Source organism: Apis mellifera, linkage group LG5 (assembly GCF_003254395.2).
Source record: "Apis mellifera strain DH4 linkage group LG5, Amel_HAv3.1, whole genome shotgun sequence".
Classification (NCBI taxonomy): domain Eukaryota; kingdom Metazoa; phylum Arthropoda; class Insecta; order Hymenoptera; family Apidae; genus Apis; species Apis mellifera.
Genome location: NC_037642.1, coordinates 9,364,162 through 9,388,600, shown reverse-complemented (window position 1 = coordinate 9,388,600; position 24,439 = coordinate 9,364,162). Strand labels below are relative to the sequence as shown.

General features: G+C 22.1%; 8 protein-coding genes across 16 annotated transcripts; 4 read left to right on the top strand and 4 right to left on the bottom strand.

Annotated features, from left to right (window-relative positions):
• Positions 1 to 357: 357 nt before the first annotated feature.
• Positions 358 to 1,081, bottom strand: LOC552323 (signal recognition particle 14 kDa protein). Its single transcript, XM_624698.6, has 4 exons — positions 925 to 1,081; positions 793 to 865; positions 612 to 724; positions 358 to 535 (listed from the first exon to the last, which is right to left on the bottom strand). The coding sequence occupies exons 1-4, from the start codon at positions 946 to 948 to the stop codon at positions 419 to 421; spliced, it is 327 nt and encodes a 108-aa protein (XP_624701.1). The 5' UTR covers positions 949 to 1,081; the 3' UTR covers positions 358 to 418.
• Positions 1,082 to 1,272: 191 nt separating this feature from the next.
• Positions 1,273 to 2,588, top strand: LOC725733 (uncharacterized protein C14orf119). Of its 3 annotated transcripts, none has more exons than XM_006567900.3 (3): positions 1,273 to 1,399; positions 1,671 to 1,930; positions 2,127 to 2,588. In XM_006567900.3, exon 3 carries the CDS (start codon positions 2,134 to 2,136, stop codon positions 2,485 to 2,487), a length of 354 nt encoding a protein of 117 aa, XP_006567963.2. In that variant the 5' UTR covers positions 1,273 to 1,399; positions 1,671 to 1,930; positions 2,127 to 2,133; the 3' UTR covers positions 2,488 to 2,588. The 3 variants fall into 3 exon arrangements, with proteins under 3 accessions (XP_006567963.2, XP_006567964.2, XP_003251131.2); XM_006567901.3 differs by having other exon boundaries at positions 1,277 to 1,391; XM_003251083.4 differs by having other exon boundaries at positions 1,281 to 1,562.
• A 598-nt stretch (positions 2,589 to 3,186) lies between these two features.
• Positions 3,187 to 13,452, bottom strand: LOC725704. The gene is made up of 13 exons (XM_016912380.2): positions 13,144 to 13,452; positions 12,916 to 13,081; positions 12,224 to 12,823; positions 10,785 to 12,125; positions 9,304 to 9,450; positions 8,407 to 9,234; positions 7,784 to 8,314; positions 6,500 to 7,699; positions 5,914 to 6,423; positions 5,458 to 5,822; positions 3,800 to 5,373; positions 3,476 to 3,723; positions 3,187 to 3,399 (listed from the first exon to the last, which is right to left on the bottom strand). The coding sequence occupies exons 1-13, from the start codon at positions 13,308 to 13,310 to the stop codon at positions 3,232 to 3,234; spliced, it is 7,845 nt and encodes a 2,614-aa protein (XP_016767869.2). The 5' UTR covers positions 13,311 to 13,452; the 3' UTR covers positions 3,187 to 3,231.
• On the top strand, positions 9,897 to 10,778 carry LOC113218771. Its single transcript, XM_026440706.1, has 2 exons — positions 9,897 to 10,497; positions 10,570 to 10,778. Exons 1-2 carry the CDS (start codon positions 10,146 to 10,148, stop codon positions 10,764 to 10,766), a joined length of 549 nt encoding a protein of 182 aa, XP_026296491.1. The 5' UTR covers positions 9,897 to 10,145; the 3' UTR covers positions 10,767 to 10,778.
• Positions 13,453 to 13,604: 152 nt separating the features above from the next.
• Positions 13,605 to 16,078, top strand: LOC100577803. The gene is made up of 5 exons (XM_016912116.2): positions 13,605 to 13,894; positions 13,961 to 14,735; positions 14,812 to 15,446; positions 15,530 to 15,632; positions 15,771 to 16,078. The coding sequence occupies exons 1-5, from the start codon at positions 13,792 to 13,794 to the stop codon at positions 15,985 to 15,987; spliced, it is 1,833 nt and encodes a 610-aa protein (XP_016767605.2). The 5' UTR covers positions 13,605 to 13,791; the 3' UTR covers positions 15,988 to 16,078.
• A 272-nt stretch (positions 16,079 to 16,350) lies between these two features.
• LOC412378 (3'-5' ssDNA/RNA exonuclease TatD) lies at positions 16,351 to 18,543 on the bottom strand. 5 transcript variants are annotated; one of them, XM_016912309.2, is made up of 2 exons: positions 18,520 to 18,543; positions 16,351 to 17,638 (listed from the first exon to the last, which is right to left on the bottom strand). In XM_016912309.2, the coding sequence occupies exon 2, from the start codon at positions 17,613 to 17,615 to the stop codon at positions 16,680 to 16,682; it is 936 nt and encodes a 311-aa protein (XP_016767798.1). In that variant the 5' UTR covers positions 17,616 to 17,638; positions 18,520 to 18,543; the 3' UTR covers positions 16,351 to 16,679. The 5 variants fall into 5 exon arrangements, with proteins under 5 accessions (XP_016767798.1, XP_006567970.1, XP_006567968.1 ...); XM_006567907.3 differs by lacking the exon at positions 18,520 to 18,543 and adding an exon at positions 18,163 to 18,288; XM_006567905.3 differs by lacking the exon at positions 18,520 to 18,543 and adding an exon at positions 17,779 to 18,237.
• LOC725628 (N-alpha-acetyltransferase 40) lies at positions 18,491 to 20,539 on the top strand. 2 transcript variants are annotated; one of them, XR_411035.3, is made up of 5 exons: positions 18,491 to 18,622; positions 18,735 to 19,117; positions 19,195 to 19,353; positions 19,984 to 20,306; positions 20,430 to 20,539. XR_411035.3 is itself a non-coding variant. In XM_006567909.3 (4 exons), the coding sequence occupies exons 1-4, from the start codon at positions 18,617 to 18,619 to the stop codon at positions 20,093 to 20,095; spliced, it is 660 nt and encodes a 219-aa protein (XP_006567972.1). In that variant the 5' UTR covers positions 18,491 to 18,616; the 3' UTR covers positions 20,096 to 20,333. The 2 variants fall into 2 exon arrangements, 1 of the variants encoding a protein (XP_006567972.1); XM_006567909.3 differs by lacking the exon at positions 20,430 to 20,539 and having other exon boundaries at positions 19,984 to 20,333.
• Positions 19,982 to 24,391, bottom strand: LOC552382 (alpha-mannosidase 2). Of its 2 annotated transcripts, none has more exons than XM_006567908.2 (7): positions 23,893 to 24,370; positions 22,447 to 23,807; positions 22,038 to 22,376; positions 21,648 to 21,956; positions 21,046 to 21,574; positions 20,822 to 20,974; positions 19,982 to 20,706 (listed from the first exon to the last, which is right to left on the bottom strand). In XM_006567908.2, the coding sequence occupies exons 1-7, from the start codon at positions 24,025 to 24,027 to the stop codon at positions 20,122 to 20,124; spliced, it is 3,411 nt and encodes a 1,136-aa protein (XP_006567971.1). In that variant the 5' UTR covers positions 24,028 to 24,370; the 3' UTR covers positions 19,982 to 20,121. The 2 variants fall into 2 exon arrangements, with proteins under 2 accessions (XP_006567971.1, XP_624759.2); XM_624756.6 differs by having other exon boundaries at positions 20,122 to 20,706; positions 23,899 to 24,391.
• Between the last annotated feature and the right edge of the window lie 48 nt (positions 24,392 to 24,439).

The following is a 24,439-nucleotide window of genomic DNA, read 5'->3' as shown; positions in this document are numbered from 1 at the left end:
TTAGTATTATTAAAATAAAAAATTATTAAATTAAATAGAGATTAAAAATATATATATAAACCTTTATAAATAATGTGCTTAATGATATGTTTAATAATTTTTTAAATTTAGTGTCACGATATTTATTCATTGTCGATCGTTGATTGGTGAATTGATACATTTATTTCTTTCATGGTATGTAACAAATCGTATCTATTGAAAAATATAATAAAAAATTCAGATTGATTGTAATTATATTTTACATATATTTATTTATAAAAATTCAACAATTTATTTATATTGACATTGTTTTACATTGTAAAATGTAATTTATTTCTTAGGCAGTATTGCATTATACATTAATGATAAAATGTATCATGTTAATCAAAAGTTTTAATAACATATAATACATAAATGTTAAATAGTGAATATCAAAATATCAATGAACTTTAGGTTTTACAGATTTTACTTTTTTCAATTTTTTAAGACCATTGATATTTGACTTTAATAAGTTCCAATATGCTTGTTGAAATTTATTTACATCCTTAGAATGTATCTGAAATATAAAATTAATTATTTATATATTTTATTAATAATAATTAAAATAATAAAAAATATTAAATTATACATACAACAGTGGAAATCTTTTTTGACCTTAATGTAGCTCTTACTAAGCAAAGAAATTCACTTGGTGTTGGTAAGGGAGGTCTACCTTCTCTAGGCACTGGTTTATTATGTCCATTAACTGAAGGTAAAATTTACGAATAAATTTTACATTCCAATTATATTTATAAAATTAATATAAATACTTACACCTTTTAATAGTAAGTACTACAGAACCAGAAAGTCGAGATTTGTCGAAAAGTCGTGTCAATTCCACTAAAAACTGAAATAAAATGTAACATATAAACTTCGAAATATTAATTTTTTATGGATAAATATTACCGCATCATTTTCCAGCAAAACCATTTTGTTAACTTCAACATATGTTTTTAAAATTTATTAAAAATAAATAACATAACACTTTACTATGTTAATATTCGATCATTCAGTTACTTCAAATGACAACGCAATGATACTGTAAAGAACTTAATATTATGGAGAATTTACATGTTGACGACGAAATATTTTCAATTTGTATATAAGTTGATTAAATATTTATAATATATTATATATTCTTATTGATGATTTTAGAAATTCTATTATATAGTTTAATTAATTTATTATTATTTATTAATGGAAATATTTTTTAGAAATTTATATAGTAAAAAAAAAACATAATAATAAAATTTAAAATGTCTTTGATTTGTAGAAACTGTGTAGTTTTCCTTATTCAAGTCTAGCGTTTATGAAAATTTTTCATTACGTGAATGGAGAATATAGCAAATATTGCATCAAAATGAGCGATACAAGTATACAAGTAAAAATTTATAAAACAGATAAATGTATTTATGAAAATAATAATAATGTAGTGCCAAATAATTTAAATAGCTTAATTTCTTGTTTGAAAAATACGCAAATTGAAATTAACGATTTTTTAACTAGTCTTATTAAAAGTCAAGATAGTTCTGATAATACAGAAAGTAAATAAAAATATATATATATATATATATATATATATATGTATATATATATATAAAAACTACTTAGTTGGAAATTTATAAGAATTAACAGATTCTTGTCAATTTTAGATCAGCTAGTGTCGGAAAGCGATTCGGATTTTGAAGACGAGATTCAAGTTAACCCTAAGAAATCTAAACTAACGGATTAAAAATTTAATATAAATATTTCATAATTACAAAATTTATATAATATTTAAATATTACATTTTAATATTAAAAATTCTGTATTTTATTATCATTATGTATTTGTGTATTTATAAATAAGAATTTGTGATGGTTAAAAACAATAAATCGAAAATAAGTGAAGAAAGTATCGTTAATAATAAAAAGTAAATATAATTTTGTTACATAAATTTATTATGCATAATAATTATAATTTTATAACTTTTTTTATAATTTTTTTCATATTAATTAATTCTATCATAGAATATTAGTATATAATATTAGCATATTCTTAGTTATACTTTATTTATATACATTATAATTTATATATATTATAATTAATATCATATAATTTTATTAAAGATAGAATATGTCTACCATGCTCTCAAATGAAGCTCAACTGCGCTATGTAATAGAATGGTTTCAAGAATGGTCTGAAATGCAAAGAAGTGATTTTTTGGATATACTTCTGGAACAATGTGGACCTTCAGGTCTCGTTAATGGATTAGTATCTAAAATGGAAAGTTTAGGACATACAAATGAGTCTGATAGACCACCAAGTTTATTTCAATGCCGTGTAAAATTGTTTCGAGAATGGAGTCATAATTGGTCTCAACAAGAAAAAGATTATTTACTTTTATCAATAAAAAATACTGATGCTGTATTTGCAGAAAAATATGATGAAAAACTATCAACATTGGTATCTGAAGAAGAAAAATCATAAACAAATGCAAAATATAATTCTTTATAATTGTGGAATTAATTTTTAAAAACTTCTATTATTCTTAGGAATAAGAAAATGTTCAATAAAAAAAATATATAATTAATAAGTAGGTTTTTATATTCATATCTTGTAAATTTTAACAAAATGTTATGCAAGATAATTGAAATATTTTAAATGATTTGTAATAATTTTGATAGAATATTAGAGATTTAGATTATTTTATATAGAAATTTATGAAATTCATACATACATTCCATTATTATTTTAAGATATCTACTTTTTATATAGATTTTTTATTTATTCATAAACAAAACATTTTTTATTATCATATTATATAAACACAATAATCACAGATTATGAAAAAAGATTTTATTTTGAATGTATATAATATTGTATGCTTATAAAAATAGATATCAAACAAATACTATTTATTATCATATATGTATTTAATTAAAATAAATTTTTTTAACTTCATTATTGTTTTTTTTACGATCATATTATATCCATTTCATATACAATTACTAACAATAAAATTAAATTAATTATATTTTATTTTTAAATTACAAAACAAAAAAATGATATATAATAAATATTTATTATATTATTTATACAATGTTAAGAGTTTCAATTTTATTTTTATTTTAATATCTACAAGTAATCTATAAGTAATTAAAAATATTTATATAAAATTAATTTTTTTAATAGAATAGATACATATAAATATTTTATTTTAATAAAGTAAAGTTATAATTTTGGTTCTTGCTGAAGCCATTTTATACATATTGTTTTAATAGCATTTTGACCAAGCCTATCAGATTCTTTCAAAATTTTCCTTATATCTTGTACTCTTGAATGCTTGACAGCTAATAAATATGCTGCTTTTAATTGTTTGCATTCAATATATGCATTTATCTGAAAACAGAAAAATTTGTAACAAAGAAAAAAATGTATTAAATTTTTATATTATATTATCATTTTTTTATCTTACTTTAAGTTCTATATCAGTTATTAATCTAATAAGATTATAAATATTAGTTTTAAGAACTGCTTCAGTTTCATCATGAGTTAGTAACAATTTTATACAATGTGTTAATACATAATCTGATATAATATATGAATTTGGAATCCCAGATGTATGACAACATTTAATTAATTGTTCTATTGCAGAAATATTATTTTTCATTACTAAAATATATCCAGTTAGAGAATACACTTTTTGTTGTGGTAAATTATAATCTGCAATAATAATATTATTTAAATAAACAAATAAATAAAATTATCAAATTCTTAAAGTATATTTAAATTGACGCACCTTGCATTATTCTAAATGCTATACCGAATCCTTCTTCGATATTTCGCCCGCAAAGAATGGCTAAAACAGCTAAATTAATTTTTTGCTGTTGATTGCCAAATAAAGTTGGTATTTCTGAAATAGTTGAATCATTATAATCCTTTTTTGGAAATAAACTCAAATATTGAATAGGAGCTCTTTCCTCTTTTTCACAATTTGCTAGAAATTTTGTGATTTCCATTTGTCTACAAATTGTATTTATATGTTTATCTATTTCTAATGGTTCCATTTCCATTGTTAGAATTCCTTGATTACTATGTATTGAACTCGTGCTTTTTTTTCTTTTTCTATTTAAAGTTTCAATTTGCAACTCAGATTCTAAATGTTTTTGAGCATCAAACAAAAAATTTACTTTACCATTTAAATCCGAGTAATTAATTACTTCATGAAGATAAAAACGAATACATGTCATTGCAGCACGTATAAAATCTTTCATGAAAAGTTGCAAATGATATAAAATATTTAAATATTGTCTTTTTTCTAAGCTATGACAAACATATATTAAATATTTTTTCCAAATTAATAAATTCGAATCTTTTTTCATCATTGCTTCATGAAGCTTTTCAATACTTCCATTTCTTAAACAATATAAATAAATTACATTGAAAAATAAATCTGGTTCCAAATTATTTTCCAAAGTAAAAGTAAGACATTTTTCGAATTCCTCATGTTTCAAAAAAAATTCTAAAATTGAATTATAACTTCCATAAGTTAATAGATAATATATGCTTTCATGATAGTAAATATTTTGTATCATTATAGATGTATTTTTATTGTTGGATTGCTTTTGATTGATAATTTTAAAATTGCCAAAACTATTTAATATTTCTTGAGAAGGATTGAACTTATATTGATGAGGATATTGTACATATTTATAAATACTTAAATTATCTAATATTTGTAAAATTTCTACAAGTAATGGTGGATCTTTTAATGGACGATTTTTTGAAAATTCTGTTTTCTTTGAACTTGATTCAACCATTTTAATTTCTTCATTTTTTAGATTTTGAGTTTCATTTTTATTTGATATTTTTGATTCTTTTGGATAAGATAAAATTATCCAGTCATCAAAATTGTCATATTGAATCTTATCAAGGCAATGAAAAAATTTATCTCGTGCTTGATGAAAATATCCCATTTTTAAACAGGCTTTACCCCATGTTGCCCAAACTCCTTGTGTATCTAATCTGTATGTACCTGCTTTAGTGCTTACATCTAAAGCAAGAGTCCATTGTTCTTTTTCAATTAATAGATCTCTTAATTTTATTAACGTCCGATCATGTAAATTATCGGAAGGAATCAAATGTAAACAATCAAATTGAATGAGACTTGCAATAAGATCTACTTGAGATAGAAAACGATCGCAGTGAGTTAATCCAGTATTAAGACCAAGCTTGGCACATTTAACTTTTGCAGCTACTAATAGAGAATGTATCATTTTAATAATTACAATATGATCAACTTCAGGATTCACTTTTCCACTACTAACAGGTTCTAAAAGACGTTTCATTTCATCGCAACAATCTAATAAGAAACTGTAACAATACATATTTTTACTAAATATCTTTACATGAAAATTTCATTAAATAAATAAAATGATATTTAAAATTCATTATTACCTCGTATATGTTTTATGTTCAGAATGTAAGTTAAGAATAGCTAAACATAAAGAAATATTTGGAGCATATTCAAATGAAAATTCTTCTCTAATAGTTTCATTATGTTTTTGATCTCTTGTTAATCGCCAATAATCAAATGTTTCACTACTTGGAGTTGATTGTGTTCCTTGGAAAGTATGCATTTGTAATATAGTTTGCCGTTTACAATCATTGCATACGCGTACAAGTACAGAAGGTGGATAACCAGATACTTGCATACGATGTTGAGAACATGTTGCGCAAATAACACGACCACATCTACGACAATGATGTCGTCTATTAAACATCGAAAATATAACATTTTTACAACAGCTACATTTTTTGACCTATTACATAAAAAATAATTAAAACAGTTTTAAATGTTATAAATTAAAAACAATAATATTGAAGGGTAAAATACATATATTTTTTACATACTTTATCATTAGGTATCCATTCTTCTTTAGTAGGAATTACTATAGGCATAATAAATTCAGTATTTTCTGCCTCTGAAGCAAAATATTGCATATTTTTCGATTTGTTTTCTACAGAATCATACTGTAAAGATACACGACAATCCAATGATTTTTGAGCATAAAATCTTATAATTTTGTCAAAGCTACTTCTTGAAATTTCTGCTTCATTTAATTTATCTTGAATTCTATATAATATTTTTTGAATACTTTCAAATTTACAATTCATTAACAACTGTTCTAATATTAATAATGGTTCTTTTATGAGATGAATGTACAATGGTCTCTCTTGAACATTTAGCATACTTAAAATATCAATTCCTAGTAAAGTTCTTCTATATTTTATGGTTTCTATTGCTTTACAATATTTTAATAAATAATTACATATAAATTTCAATGAGTCAATAGATTCTAATTTTTTTAATACATTTTTGCAAAGTTTAATAGATTGATCCAAAGATAATGCCTGAAAAAACTGATGAAAAAATATATTTTATTAAAAATTAAAAATTATTATTTACAACATTAATTTTTTAGAATTTCTAAAATACCTTTAAAGTTTGTTTAAAATTTTGAGATTCGTTTTTTAAAAGACCAATTAAAAATTCTTGAGTCACAGAAGGATGTATTTCTAATGAAAATGCTTGACATTCCATCCATTCTAAACATAATTCATATTTATCTGCATTGATTAGTGATTTGATTATTTGTAATGTATCAATTTTTTCTGTACAATAAGCAATATTATACCAAGTTTCATTGGGTTTAGTTATACAATATGGAAGCATTTTATGAAAAATTAACACTCTATGCAAGAGTTCATTTAATTGAAATTTACAATGTACAGGTAATTTATAATTATCTATATGATTTATTATATGAAGCAATGCATTTTCACAAATATTTATATGCCATCTATTAACATTATATAAAATTGTTTGACTTAATATATACACATCTTTGATTTGATATAAATATTGCAATATTTTTGCATTTGGTATAGCATTTTTTTCCGAAATAATGTAACTAAGAATTTTATCTCTAAAATATTGCAATTCACTGTTTAAAGCAATATAAGTTGGCAAAGCATTTATAAATTTCAAACAGGCATTCCATTTATTTTCTTTTAACATTTGTTCAAGATGAAACCATAATTTTTGTGTCGATATCTTTTCGTAAATTGCTGTAAGAGTTTGATTATTCTCAAATATTAATTTTAATTCTTTAATCCAAAATGCGGTTATGAGATTTTCAAGACATGCAGTGCGTTTTAAATTATCACAGCTATTTTCTAATATAGTAGGATTTTCATTATTTATTCTTTGCAAAAGATAAGAAACAATCCAACATTGTTTTTCCAAATATTGTAATAAACTTGATCGTATACTATGATTTCCCCAAACAATTTTGTATTGATTAATTTGTTTATGATGATGTGGATTAATATAAGTTGAATATTTTAATATTATATTATATGAATAAGAAAATGGTATGTATTGTATAATTATGTTTTCATTAGATGATTCAAAATAATTATTTATTGAAAATAAATTTTTATTATTACTGTTGTTACTTTGTAAATCATTTTTTGTATTTTGGGAAATAGAAGTTTGATATCGTTCTACAATTTCTGGTAATAATATTATTTTTTGCTTTTCTATAGTTTGAGTGGATTTATAACATGAATAATGATTTAAATATTCATGAAAAGCATTACTTAAATCTTCATTTAATGATTCTGTTTTACAGATCTACAAATATAAATATCAATAAAAAATTTTACATACATACATAAAATAATATTAATAGATAATTCACAAAAAAAAATAATTTACCCGAATACATGGAGTTCCAAAAAATTCATTAGCCATTACAAAAATAACTCTTGGATCATGGGTGATATCCAAATCTTGCCATGCTGATTCATTAAGTTCTTCTATTTGCATAAAGAATTCATCATCCAATATCATATTATTTAGCAATTTTGATCTAAGCGCAGCAAGTGTTACTAAACCCAAATCGCCAATTAAATAACCAATTGACATTAATGATATTGTATGCTGTAAATTATTAAAAGGGGGATGGTTTGCCCACACAGTTAAAATAGCATGCAAAAACATCAAATTCCATGTATTTAAAAAAAATGTTAATGTTTCATCACCCATAGATAATTCACTCAAATCTAAGCTTGCAAGATGAGATGTTTTATTTAATATATTTTGAATATCAGAATTTTTTGAAATAGTTTTGCAAATATCTTGACTTAAAGAGAATTGATTCAAATTAAAATTATGTAAAACTTGTAAGAGTTCAATTAATATTTGTGAAATACATTGATTTGGTCCTTGAAATTTATAATTTAAATCCTATAAATTAAAATATTATATGTTATTATTTTATAAGTTAATTTAATTTTTTTAATTTAATATAGAATTATTTGAAAATTTTTTATACATACTGATTTATATGAAGTTTCATTTAATATAATACATCCATTTTTTTTATTAGTAATAATATAATTTGTATCTTCTTCAAAAGAAAGTCTAGGACAAGCATTTGTAAGAATACTATATCCTAAATTAATTTGTAAATCATGTGCAATTGTTTCAAGTTTTTGGGGTTCAATTTTAAGTTCAAATATTTGATAACCAAAATAATAATGTAAAGGAATTTTTAATAAATCAGAAATAGTAAATATTGTATATTCAATTGGAATAATTGAATGTAAAAGTTGTAAATGAGAGCATATATTTTGTATATATTTCTTAGATCCAAAGAAAAATGTTATTATTTTACTAAGTATTTTTAAACCAGGTAAATAATTACCATCTTTTAATATTCTATTAATTGTATTTTTATTTGCTTGTGATTCTTTAAATTCCTGATGATTAACCATAATATCAGTCCAAAAGTCTTTATTTTTTTTATATTCTTTTATACATAATGCAATTTTTGCATCACAGAGTATATTTTTTTCAGAAATTTGGTCTTTTTTTTCAGATAACAATTGAAAAACTTTATGAAAGAAATATACATATTCAGTATTGTCAAATGTTTTACATAATTTTAAATATTTCATTGCAATTTCATAAAGATTTTTTGAAATTGGATAAATATGACTCATAGTTAAAGCCAAATCTAATGCACATATTGTTAATATTTCATTGTTATTAAGAATTTCCATACATGACATTTGTAAATTGTTTTTTTGAGAAACCAAAAATGTCTCAACATGACTAGTTTGTCTAGAAGATTTTATACTTTCTTGTGTAACTAGTCTTATATTCTATAAAAATATGATTATAAGATTAAATATTATTCTTATAAATAATGTTGATTAATTTTTATAACATACCTCTAATGTGGAAGATTGTAAGTTTTTTGGAGATATATTTTTATTTTTCAATGCTTTTGTCTGTTTATACATGTTTTCCTTAAATGTGTGTAATGCTTTTGAAAACTGCACTTCTCCATTTAGATAAGTATTTTTCATATCATTTGTCTTGAAAATAACAATATATTAATGCAAACATTAATCAATATGTTATTTCAAAAAATATTTTATATATTGTTGTTACTGAATGCTTCTACTTTATTACCATTACATAAAGTTGAGTATTTATATTTTATTAATTATTATTATATTTATAATTTTTCTACTAATTTTCTTTTATACAGAATAATTTACAACATAAAAAATTGTTTGAAATTGCATCTGATAATAAAGATTATGATGAACAAAGTGAAAATGAAATGATACAACCTGCAGATTTAATGAATTTTAATCTCTATACAGAAAATGAAAGTAGATATAAACCATTACATTCATATGTAGAAAATTATAATAAACACAATGAAGCTATGAATAAATTACAACATCCAAATATATTTTTCCATTTAAAATCAAATATATGGGAAAGCTCTAATATAGAAAATGATGACACACCATTTATTGCTGGTTTTAAGGAAAATCTTGATAAAGTGTTTGTTTATTATTATATTTGATTTTATATAATGATAAAAATGTAGCTTTGTTTATCTATTTTCAGATAATAAAAGATAAAAGTTCAAAATTTATATAAGAAATTAGTTAAAAAAAAATATGACAATGAACAAAATAATTCTTCCTTTTGGAAAACTACTAATATTGTTACTAATATTGATGAAAACAAAAGGAGATCAATTTCTCTAAATAGTATGTTTGAAGAAGATAAGGATGCTGATAGTACAGAGCCAGGTGAAGAAGCCTATGATTATGATCAATTCAAAAAAGAATATGAAGAGCAAATACAAAAATTTAATGAAACCCTAAATATTACCGAAGAAGAAGAACACACAATGAAAGCATTACAAAAATTAGTTGATTTTAAAAATTGCACAGAAGAAAGTAAAAAATTTAATATTACATTAATGGATTGTTTAATGTATAATTATGAACAGCAAAAAGATAAACCTATTATTAAAAAAACATTACAAAAAATATGGCTAATTATTAAAATTTGGTTTCTGATATATATATGTCTTGCAATTCCTTTATGGTGTCAGAAAGGTGTTTATAAATTATATTTTTAAAAATTGCATACATAATTAAATTTATTACATAATTATATATTTTCTATAGGTTGGTGTTGTTGTTGTCTCCCTTTTAAATTTTGTTTTCCAAAAAAAAGAATATTATTTGCGGAACAATTTTATGTAAATAACCCACCTGGTGTGTACAAAAGAGACCCAAAAAAAGAAGAAATTATTACATACGAACCTACTGAATTTGAAGAAGATATGTACGAAAAGTTAGAAGCTGCAATAAGAAATATATGAGTGTATATTTAGATTTACCTCTATAATATTTTCTGCTTTTATATAATCATTTTTCCATAAACATCGAATAATTAAGCTTTCTTTAGTTGCTAACATAAAATTTATAAATAATGGTTTATGAATGATATCTTCAGTTGTAGCATCTGTTAATGTTATGTTTTTAGAACATATTCGCCATTTACTATTATGTATTGATTCTGATTCAGAACTACTAGTAGATTTTATTCTTGTTTCATCTGAAATATTATCTTCTTGATAAAAATATATGTTTTCTTTGGAACGATTAGAAATTAAATTTTCATCTATTGAAACTTTATTTTTAGATTTAAATTGGTAATTTGTATTTCCATCTTTCATATTAATATTTTTAGTGAACTCTGAAGTTGTGTAAAGTTCAAATCTCCACTTAGCATCTGCTATTGCACTATTAATAAAAACAATATTTTTTTGAATTTGTTCTATTTCTTCTGTACATTCCTTTTTACTCTTCATTTCTATACATTCAATTTCTGTTATTGATATAATATCTATTAAATAAAATAGTATATCTCTTACAGCATATCTGTTACAAATAAAACCTTGTTTTATCCATTTATTCTCAAATTTTGATTCTTCATGAGAATTATTCATATATATTTTATCATAACTTTTTAAAGTATGATCAAAATCTTCATATTGTAAAAAAAATAAACAAAATATATCTTCTATCACTTGCATACGTAGATTAAGTGGATATAATATTTTTATATAATAACTCATATTAGATAAATAATTTATTATGATAGATTTATTTGTATCATAATTATTATACAATAAAATAGCTTTTAAAGCATTTAATATAATATAATATGCATTGAAGATATTTTCAGATTCACAAATATCTTCTAACAAATTTTTTATTTTTGCATAGTTTTGTTCCCATATATTAGTTGTCATTTTTAATACTAAAAGACTGTCAAATTGTTGTAAAAGATCGAATATCCATTTTATAGATATTTTATGTTGAGAATCTATTGGCTTTATTATTTCTTGATTATGATTTAAGTTTTCTGCTTTAACATTTTCTCTCATCCAATTTAAAATGTATTTTAAAATTCTTATATTTTTGCGTAATATTTTTTGCAGTTCATTCAATGTGGGATTACATAATATATCAAAATTACATCTAGATATTAAAAATTCAATTGAATCATATATGAAATCATCTTTTTGAATATTATTTGAAAATATTTCTTCTTGTAAATATTTATTCAAAACTTTAAATAATAAAACTAGCCAAAAATCTTTTAATAATGTACAAGATAATATAAGTGAAACATCATCATATTTTTTATTTATTATTAAAATATGACATATATTCTAAAAAAAAATATATTTATATCACATATATATTTTTTTATATAAATCACAATATTGTTTTAAAATTTATATAATTATATAATTATATAATTACTTACCAAAATATCTATAATCCAATGTAATTTGATATTACTTATTCTTTCTATTAGTTTATTTTTATTTATAGTGGGAGCAGAAGTAGATGTGAAATGAAATAATATTTTTTGAACTTTCAATGCATGATTTAAATTATTATTAAATTTGGAATCTATATAAATTTCATGTAGAAACATACACCATTTTTTAAAAAAATATTGATCTGTTCTTGAATATAGAGCATATTCAATATCTTCATTATTTTTTGCTTTCAATATCATAGGAAAAAGCCATTCAAATAATATAGATTCATCAAATTCAACAATATTCATTTTTGATATGATACATAATATAGACCCAAAATTATTATTATTGGTTGATTGTTTACATAATTTAAATTCCAATAAATCTTTTATCAATGAAAAATAAAAATTCTGTAAACTACAAACAACATCAGTTGATTTATTAGAATAAGCTAATAAAAATTCATTAAGAATCCAACATGTAACAAAAGGATTATTATAAATATTTTGTTTCAAAAATATAAAATATTCATCTTGTATTTTCCCAAAAATTTCTGAATTTCTTTGTTGTAAACTATTTTTGTATACTGTTAATAATTCCTATAAAATATATAGAATAAAATAAATAAATGATAAATTATATATATATATATAATAACATCTATTTAAATAAATAAATCTATTTTTAATACCTGTTGTAAATTTATTGTCAAGTTTTTGTATAATTGCAAAGCATATATCATTTGAATATAACATTTTTGTTTTTTTATATCTTCAATATTTAAAGTTGTATTATTAATAAATTTATTCAATAATATATAAATTATCCATTGATATTCATTTTCATTTTGAGAATGACTAAAAAAATGCATAATAAAAAAAATTATTTATGTTAAAAAAAAAAATCTTAAATTACTTACATTAAATTTGTAATTAGAGCTTCTGATTCAACAAAATCTACACTATCATTGTTACATTTTGAAGCAAAGATTCTATTATTATTTTGTCGACAAATAATAAGAGACGTATACCACAATTTAGATAAAATATACTTATTTACTTCTAATATCTGTATTTCTTTTGACATTTTTCTAAAATTTATTTATTTTAAAAAATAAACAATACATAAAATATATTTCGTTCTTTTATTCATATTAACACTAAAACTATTCATATTAACACTAAAAAATAAACTTAAAAAATAAACAATATACAAAGTATATATTTCGCTCTTTTATCAACATCCATATTGACACGAAACTTATATTTATGAAATATTATATTCATGAAATTTCATTTCATGTATATGTAAAAAATCATTATATATTTTAATTGTTACTTTTATAATTTTATACTTAATAATTTCGTGTAATCACTATTAAAATAGAAATTTTAATAATATATTATATGCATAATTGATTTTCAATACTGAAATATTAAAAATATCAGATTAGGTTAATCAAAATACGAATACTTTATTCCAAAGATTAAACAATATATAATATACATTAATAAGTATCATTTAGAATATATTTTTTTATGTCATTTTAAAATAATAATATATAGAAATGTATACAATGAATAAAATTGTTAAATTACTAATAAGAAATTCAATAATATTTCGTAATTCAATTATTTCATCAAATTTTAGCACAGTGGTATCAAGTAATGGTAATAAATTATTTAATTTCTAATTTTTTTCTAATATCTAATATTTAATAATATTATGCATTTTAGATATTTTAATCACCAAAAAAGTAATAGAGAATAACGAGATATTAAACAATAATAATATTGGAAATATTGAAGATATTCAAAGAAATTATAATAATATAAATATAAAAGATGCTATTAAAACTGTAGATATTTTATGTAAAAAGTCTAAAGAAAATAAAGAAAACTTATATTACACAAATTTAACAAGTTCTAAAGAATTTGAACAAATATGCAAAGTAATATGTAAAAATGTTAGATCTTTAAGCATATATGATACCATAAATATTTTACGAAATTTACTATTTCTCAATGTTCCATCTGATACTGTAATAATTCAAACATTACTTCAATTAATACGTATTTCTTTGAATGATTTGACAGTTGGACAAATAATGACTTTATATAATATATTATATAAAATAAAAGCAACACCTTTAATTAATGTTTTACTTCCAGCATTGTCTCATGTTTTTAATGAGCGAGCTCAAATTGAACTTAATTCAAATAGTACTAATTTATTGAAAGCACTTAAATTTTGTTTTGTAGTTAATAATTCAAAAATAAAAAGACACATAATTAGTATTTTAGTTAAAAGTAAAAATATATTAAAACAAGAAATAAATTTAAATTATATGATAGATATTTTTAATGTAATATATAGTTTACCAGAATTATGTTTATCTTCTAAACAACTTCTGTTTTACATACGAGGTATAATAATAACTTATAACAAAAGATTAAATTTTAATCAAATTAATTATTTACTTAATTGTACTTCTAAAAAAGTTATGAATTCGTAAGTATTATATGATTAAAATTAATTATATTCTACAAATATTTATATTTCTTTTTATTTTTCTATCTTATTTTAGAGAAATGGAGTTTTATAATGAAAAATTTATAAATACACTGTGTTCTACTGCAATTATTAATAATATGACTTTTGAACAAAGTTTAATTATCTTAAAACATTTAAATAATATGCGCTATAGCAATATTTTTATATTGAATTTTATGGAAAAATTTTTTATAAATACAAATATTAAAAATTATCCTATTAAATATATAAATTTATTTATCAAAGCTTTTGTCATTGCGGATTATATACCATATAATTGGGAAATTATAAGAAGATTGTTACAAAATTATGTTATTCATATAGATCATCATTCAATGCATAATATAATATCTATTGCTTATTATTTACTTTCATTAAATTATTATTATCCAGAATTAATAGAAAAAATTTTTATTTTATTTAATAATGTATCTACTATAAAAGAAAAGCATATTACATTAACTATATTAAAATTATATTGGTATATTAAATTGCTTTATCCTGAATATAAAGGAGTTATGCCAAATGAAAATAAATTAAATCAAATTAAAATTGAACATAAAAATAATAATGTAATTAATGAAAATTTAATGAAAAGTTTGGAAGAAGCTGTTGGAGGTACTGAATACATGAAAAGTAGTTTAAAAACTAAATTTGGTGAATTTGTTGGTAAAAAACTTATGAATTATTATAATTAGAAATTAATAATGGTAAACTATTGAATTTAAATTTCAATTTTTATTTTATTTTAGATCATATTATTGTCATACAACCAGATGGATCATTTATGAATATTAATAATTATAATGATATTACATTTGTTGAAGATTTAGCATCATTATCAGAATGTATTAAGTAAGAAATATTAATTTTTAAATAACATAATTTTGTTTTTATTAAAAATAATATTTATTTAAAATATAATAATTTCAATATAATATAAGATAATTAATATAATATTATAGATAAAAATAATGCTCATTTTTTTTACAGAATTCCCATTTTTGCTTTTCCAGTAAAAGCATATTCTATTAATAAAAGAAATATGTTATCTACAGTTAAAATATTGTTAAAAGCAATAGAAACACTACCAGGATTTCATCCTCTTGTTATAAATCCATATTTGTGGAAAAATTTATCTTATAAAAAAAGAATATTATATCTTCAGGAAAACATTAAATTAAAATATAACAATGTTTCAAATAATTAAATTATTTTTAATAAAATAAATGTTTAATAAAATAAATGTTTAATTTAAATAAATGTTTAATAAAAAAATTTTTTTAAAAGATAAATAAAAATCTTTTTTTATGATACATATTGTAATATTTTTATAATTTTAATATATCTATTAATATTTTAAAATATATTAAAATATATTTAGATTATTTTTTATAAATTTTAAGTATTATTATTCTTAAAACATTACATTGTTATTTGGATTCTTCAAAAACTTAAAGAAATATTTACAATAAATTTTTTATTTATATAACAATTTATTTATATGAAAATATTTATAACATTAACAATAAAATTATGATTTAGGATTCTATATATTTCATATATATTTCTACAAAATCTTTATTATATTATAATAAGTAAAATATTTTACATAATGCTATTTTTAATATATTGATGAGTATTTTTATATAAATATAATGTAAATATAAGTATATTGGAGATGATATTTATTAATGCACAAATAAAGTTTTATGATTTTTTTTTTCAATGATTATATTCATTGATAAATTAATGAAAGTTGATATTATTATTATGAAAAACATATTTTGATAAACATATAATGATACTTTTACACATGAAAAGAGACAATACATTGATAACAAAATAATTAATAGCACCCAGTAGCACCATTTTTTAAGAATGAAAAATAATTAATAATTATCACTGATTTAGACCAAATAATTTCAAAGCATTGAAAGCAGTAGCTAAGGCAACTTCTTCTGGAGCAATTTTCATAAATGCTGCTACCATTTCTACTATTGCTGGTAAGGCACATGGTTCATTACGTTGAAAAGTACAATAACGATGAAGAAATGTCATGGATCTTTCGGTTAAAGCATCTTTGACATGTACAGGTAATTTACTGGCTCTGGTATTAGGATACATAAATGGAGCATCAGTTTCTATTAATATTCTGTCTAAAGGTGCAAGTCGTTTTTCTAATAATTGTCTTATTCCACTATCAGATTTATCTTTACATAAATATCCAGTAATTCCTAAGTAGAAACCATGATCTAAATAAATTTGTGCCTCCTTTGCAGTTCCAATAAATGAATGGATTAAAACTGGTGGTAAACAATTTTTATAATGATTTAAAACTTCCAAAACATCTGTTTGGGCACCTCTTTCATGTATTACAAGTGGCTTAGTTAATTGACATGCAAGTTCTACTTGTTTATGAAATACAGCACGTTGTGTTTCAGGATCAGAAAAGTCACGACTATAATCCAAACCACATTCTCCTATTGCTACACATTCTGGATTATTAGCTATGCTTTCAAGTTCTTGTAAAGTATCAGGATTTTCCCATGATTTTGCATCATGAGGATGCACACCTGCAGTAGAATAAAGAGTACCAGGATATATCCTGGTTAATCTTAATGCCTCTTTACTAGAACGAATACTTGCACCTGTTACCATAATCTTTTGTACTCCTGCATCCTTTGCTCTTTGAATTACACTATCTAAATCTCTGCTATATTTTTTATTAGTAAGATTGGCACCAACATCAACAATAATATAATTTTCATAACATTGTGTCATAGCTGAGGAAATAGCTTTTTCCTCTGCATTTGATGCAGCAGTATTTTCAGCCATTCCTCAATATTTAATTGCAATATCTAAAATAAATAAAACAATAATAATTATTTATAATATATTATATTATATACAATATATTCATACTAGAAAATATAGTAATATAAACATAAATCATTAAAATACTTAAATTTTATTATACTATTAGTATTGATAAATTTACCTTTAACTAACATATGTATACTGATTTACTGAAATAATGATACACAGAGAACAATGTAATGTATATGATAGATGATTAAATTACTTAACCTATGATAATTCAAGAATTAAATACATAATTACGAATCTGTAGTAAACATTCTTTAAACACTAACAATAAAATACAATATGCATTTGTTGCCAACCAGTTGAAACTGTTTTCAATTAATTTGAGATGTCAAAATTCTTATTAACGATGTATATAGAATACTTGAGATATATGATTATATATATGTATAAAGATATTTTATCATTAATTTATATATATTTTTTTTAAATTTTGTTTAGATTTAATATAAGAGCATGCACAATACTCGATCATATAATGATTATATATAATACATACAATGCTGCGTTATACTCTATACTACACAATTAGTTCTTTCAATAAGTTGATTTAATATGAAAGACTGACTTCTGATACTATTGAATCATATATATTGGTATTATAACAAAATATATATCAATTCTCCTAAAAGATTAATCTATATTTAATTTTATTATATATATGTATTATAAATATAATATTTATTTTTATATAAAAATAAAAGTTTTTGTTTTCTTATCAAAAAATCACGATTCAGTGTTTATTATATATACATATAAAATTTAAAAAAAATTATATATATATATATACATACATGCATAACATATATCTTGAAAAATATTTATTAAAATTTTAGAATAATTTCAATATTTTTACCTTATATAAATTGCATTGATTAATTTTATATGATAATCGTAGAAAAAAGAATATAGCCTAAAATCATAGTTTTATATACGCGGGAAATATAATTATTATGAAGGTATTAATTTTATTTAATAATATAAATTAATAAAACAATTTATTTATTTTATTATATATATAGTTAATGTATTTTTAATTTATAACTGTATATAATAATTAATTTTACTTAGAAAAGAAAAACAAGACGTCAACTTTTGATAGAAAAAGAAGCTATTGCAAAAAACTTAGTTGATAAAGCCAACTCTGTGAAAAATCCTATAGAACATCTACATTTCTTTCATAAATATATAACAAAAGATAATGAAATTATAGAACTTTCTTGTATGAGAGCCAAAGATGCAGATTCTAAATGTATATCTTGGATATTTGATATTATGGAGCGTAATATGAAATCTTTATATGAACAAAGTAATTGGGGTTGGGATCCAATTGCTAAGCAAAAAGAATTAACAGAATCAACAGCTTGGTATTTAATTGCATCATCTAATGATAAATTTGTTGGATTTTCTCATTTTCGATTTGATGTTGATTATAGAGAAGAAGTATTATATTGGTATGTAAATTTTTTTATATTTATATATATCTAAAAATTATAAAAAATCAGAAGTTCAATTTATTTTCTTTTTAAAGTTATGAAATACAATTAGAATACACAATACGAAGGAAAGGACTTGGCCATTTTATGATGTTTGCACTTGAATCTATGGCATCAGAAAATAAGATGCGTAAAGTAATTTTAACTGTATTTAAACATAATCCATCTGCTATGCATTTTTTTTATTCTCTTGGGTAAATATAATTTATAATTATGTAATTTTATTAAAATACAAGTATATAATAAAAAATTAATACATATATTATATATATTATATTATATTAATAACATAGAAAAAAATAGATTACTACTTTTTTAATTTTATTTATAGATTTTTTAATATTTAATATACATACATTTGAGATGTATAAAATTACATTTTTTAAAATAATAATACGACTAGCATGAAAATATCTTACAAAAATTAACATTTTATCTTTTAATATAATAGTAAAAAAACAAATATAAGAATATATATATATATATATATATAAGTATAGAGTATATATATTTCTATATTCTTGCATTATATTTATATCTATTAGATCATTAATTTAAATTAAATGCTTATATTAAACAATATTGCAAGAATTATTTCATATTTTTTTATATTATTATTTCATATTTAATATAATAATTATAATATCATAAACAGTAAATCACAGTAAGAAAAATTTTGTATGAAAATTTGTTATACTTTATATATATTTTATATATACCACAAATTATAATTTTTATATAGATAAACCAAATTTCGTAATCAATAAAATAAAAATAACAATTTCTATTGAATAATGATCACTTAATTTCAATTATTGTTACAGCTATAAGATAGATAAAACCAGTCCACCAGCATCAGATCAATTGGATTATATTATTTTGAGTAAAGCCGTTGATAGTGGAACAATGAATAAAAAACAAAGTTCATTTCAGTAATTCCATGATATTATTAAATTCTATGTCTAAGATTGTGTCTTATGTAATAAAATTGGTAATATTTGATGTGGACATAAGTTAACAATAGGTGATTTCAATGAAGGCCCTACATTATGGAATGTCAAAGGAGCTTTACTAATGATCCAATCATCTATATAATTAAGGAACTTTGTTAAATCAACTTCTACAGATTCAGAAACATTAAAATGACGTAAATAAGAATTGTCATTCCAACACATATCTAAAGCTGCTTGATGTAAAACCATTCCAATACCTTTACCAGCTCCTTCGGGAATAGGAAATACTCGAAAACTAACAACGTTTAAATCTGCAGGAAAGTCGTAACGAAGTGGAGAAAAATATGGATTTAAATTAAAAGTTAAAGAATTATGTGGATGCATTGCAATTATAGGATATAATAATTCTTCTGATGTTAAATGACCATACAATGATAGTACTCCTGATGGATGATTTGTTGGCGTAGAAGATGTACAAAAAGGCTTTCTTTTTTCAAGAATAAACATGAATATATGATTTGTTAGTAAATTATCAGTTATACCTTGACCAAGCCCTCTATTATCATCTTGAAGTAATCTTCTATCTTGCATAATCTAAATAAAAATATTATATATATTATAAATATTATATATATTATATAAATATAAATATAAATATATATATATATCATTATTTTGTTATGTAAATCACAAAATTGTAAATACATACTTCAATTTGCCCAGATGCCATAGAACTTACACCTAATGGTTGTGCTGTTACAACTGTCAATCTAACTCTTTTATCTTCTATATATGTACTAGCTGCCATTGGATAATAATTTCCCTGTGTAGGAAGCTTTGGAAATCTTTGACGTTTAATCATCTAAATAATGATTATCCTCTTAAATATTAATTTATTAGTAAAGATAAAATATTTTAAACATTAATACTTACATTAAGGCCATTTAAATCTGTATAAAATTGATCTCCTGAAGCTATATCTGTATTTAATCTCATAGCAAATTCATAATTTTGTGTTTCTGATATGTTGATTTCATTATGAATATGTAAACCAAGTCCATCACTACCCGGAGAATTATACAATATACATGTGTGACGTACATGTGCAAATTCCACAAATACCTTGGATACAATCGGCCCAGTTATTAAGTGTATAATACATTTATTATCTACATGTACCAAGTCTGGTTCTGGTTTATCAGGTAAAAATAAATAAGCTCCACTTTTATCTTTACTAGCTCTAGTACCATATTTAACAAATTCCAAATGAATAGGAACTGTCATATTATTGACTCTTAAAGCTTTCAAAAGACCTGATTTTCCAAAAGATGCAGATAATTCTGGTCGTTGCATAATTGAAAATTCTTGTGCATTTGGTATTATTTGAATTTGATTAAAACCTGGTATCTTTGGAAGACTAATATCTGTATTATAAACTATCACATTTGCAGGATGCACTTCTCTGCACATAATAAACAATAAAAAAATAAATATTGAGCAAAAATAAATATTTGATAATTTAAAAATTAACATACTGTGGAAATGATGATTTAGATAAAGCATGAATTATATATGTTGTAATACCAAATCCAGGTACAGTGACTAGGAATGATAATTCATATCTAGCAACAGTTAATGCAGCAGGTCCAATCCAAATTGGAGAAACTTGACATTGCACTGGTTGACCCATACGATCAGTAACTTTAACATATGGTGTAGACACAATTAATGTCTGTACTTTTGTTCTTTGTCTTGGAATAGAATTATATAAAATAACTTTTTTTAAAGGATTTTCATCTCTTAAAATTAGTATATGTTTATCTCCAGCACTTGTATGATGTAATCTAAAACATGAAAAATTAATCTTTTATATTCAATATAAAATTTATTTTATCCCAAAAAATGTTTATAAATTTTTATTAGACCTAGATTCATCAAGTGAAATATACACAGCATCTGTATTAACAGTTATTTCTTGCGGTGTTTTTAATAAATGAACCATTGATTGTTGTAATACATGTGCAGAATTATTTAAGGCCATTATCATCTTCTTGGCATAATCTATAACTACTTCATCTCTGGCTGTACCAGTAATACCATCATGATGTTGAAACAAAGAATGCCACATCCTTGCTTTGCTTAAACGTTGTGCAAGAGCACCTTCTACTAAATTATCATTACCTTTAGTCCAACCTATAGTTGTCAATATTTCCGTTGCTCTCAATAAACTCAATAATACACGATCTAATCGTTTGTGGAAAGGTCTAAAATATATTTAATAAATATGGTGTTATGATTGGCAATCTATTATAATTAATTTTAATCTGAATATACCTTGATGTATAATATCCACTCCAATAATGATCATCTCTATCAGAATATGTAAAAAAATCTCCTGATAAAGTAGGAAATTCATTTAAATTATGCTTCTCTCTGATTGCATCAAAGTAATCACTTAATGTACCAAATTTTATCTGAACATTCATTTGTTCATTCTGATTCATATAATCAAAAAGATTTTGATAATTTTTATACTGAGCATCCCATTCAGTAAAATGAGTATATCTAAAATCATCTCCTAATGGTACTAATACTACATCAGTTTTAAAAAGTTGAGCTTTTTTACGATATTGATCTAATAAAAGGGCAGATCTTTCTACGATGTTTGATTTAGTTATGGTTTTTGGAGCTATTTTCCATGGACAACTTAATCCAAAAGTACGTAATCTATAGAAATCAAATTGACAACATATTTTTGGATCTGGACCACAAGTATGTGGTACATCATAACTATAAAATGGCATAATATGTGTAAAAATTTCTGTTGATCCATCATTATCCCATAATTGTCTCCAGCGAAACTCTAATTGTTTTTTTCTAGCTAATCTTTTTTTAACTGAATAATGAACTCTTTGAATCAATACATTTTCCAATCCTGCCTTTTTTAGTAAGTATGGCATAGTTGGAGAAAGACCAAATGGATCAATAGCCCAGCCTGAATTTGGTGTGTAATCTAAATTATATTTTAACCATTGATGTCCTTCTGTAAGTTGTGTAAGCTGAGATATCCAATGAGAAACAGATTCATCTGGCATAACCCAACCTCCTGATACAATTTCCAATTGACCATCATGAATTAAACGTCTAACTAAATTACGAATTGTTTTAGATTGATCTTCCCACCAAAGTTGAAAAAATGATATTTCTGCCCAAATAAATTTACGTCTTCTATCTTCTGCCAATTTTATTACCATATTATTTAATATATTTTGTGTTTGAAATGTATAATATTTTTCAAAAGTATTAAGCCATCCAGGATCATTGTGAGAATGTGGAACAACAAAGACTTTTAGTTTTCTATTTGGATGCCATTGCTTTTCATCATATGTAATATTCCATCCTTGTTTCCAAACTCCACCATCCACATTATCAAATTCTAATTGTCTATATATCTCTAACATTTGAATATCTACTTCAGGAATTTTCTGGATGTTAAAATTACATTTAAGTACTTTTCCTAAATGAGGAACAGATGATAAAGATGATACAGATTGATTAGAAAGATTTATAGAATAGGCTAGAGGCACAAAATGTTTTGCTTCAGCCACTTCTCTCAAAGCATTCATTACTTCATGATGTTTATTGAAATCTTTTTCTAATTTTGCTAATCTATTTTCAAAGTGTAGCCATTGATTCTGAAAATATAAAACAATGAATTTTTTTCATTTATCATCATAAACTACAATTTATTGCAGACTTACAGATATTTATATCACTTACACTTACATCATTTATAGATAGTTTAGATCCTTGTCCAGGTGGAAAAAATGTTAAATCCATTATTATATATAACATACCACAACAAGCAAGAATTAAACCTGCACTAAGAATTGCTAATGTTTTTCTAGTCCTCATTTTTCACACAATATAGTGTTATCAAAATAGTATTATTCTAAATTAAATTAAATTATTAATAACATTTGAAAATTAAATCTTTAAGTTTTCAAAGAAAATAAAATATTCTTTTAATATGAGCTATTAACTTATTTTAACCTTATTCATATATTTATTTTAAAGATTACATATTAATTTTCAATTAAAAAACTTAATTTTTTTATTTAAGAATAAAAAATAAAAAAAATATAATATTGTTTCATTTATATTGCATAAAATTCACATAAAATAATAAATCACACGATTAAGTAACATTATATTCTTATGTGACAACACTTGCGTTTATATATTTACTTGCAACTGCCGCCATATGTTTGGATTTAGTGAAATTATTTTTTATGTATCTCTGATTATAATAGAATATCATAAATAA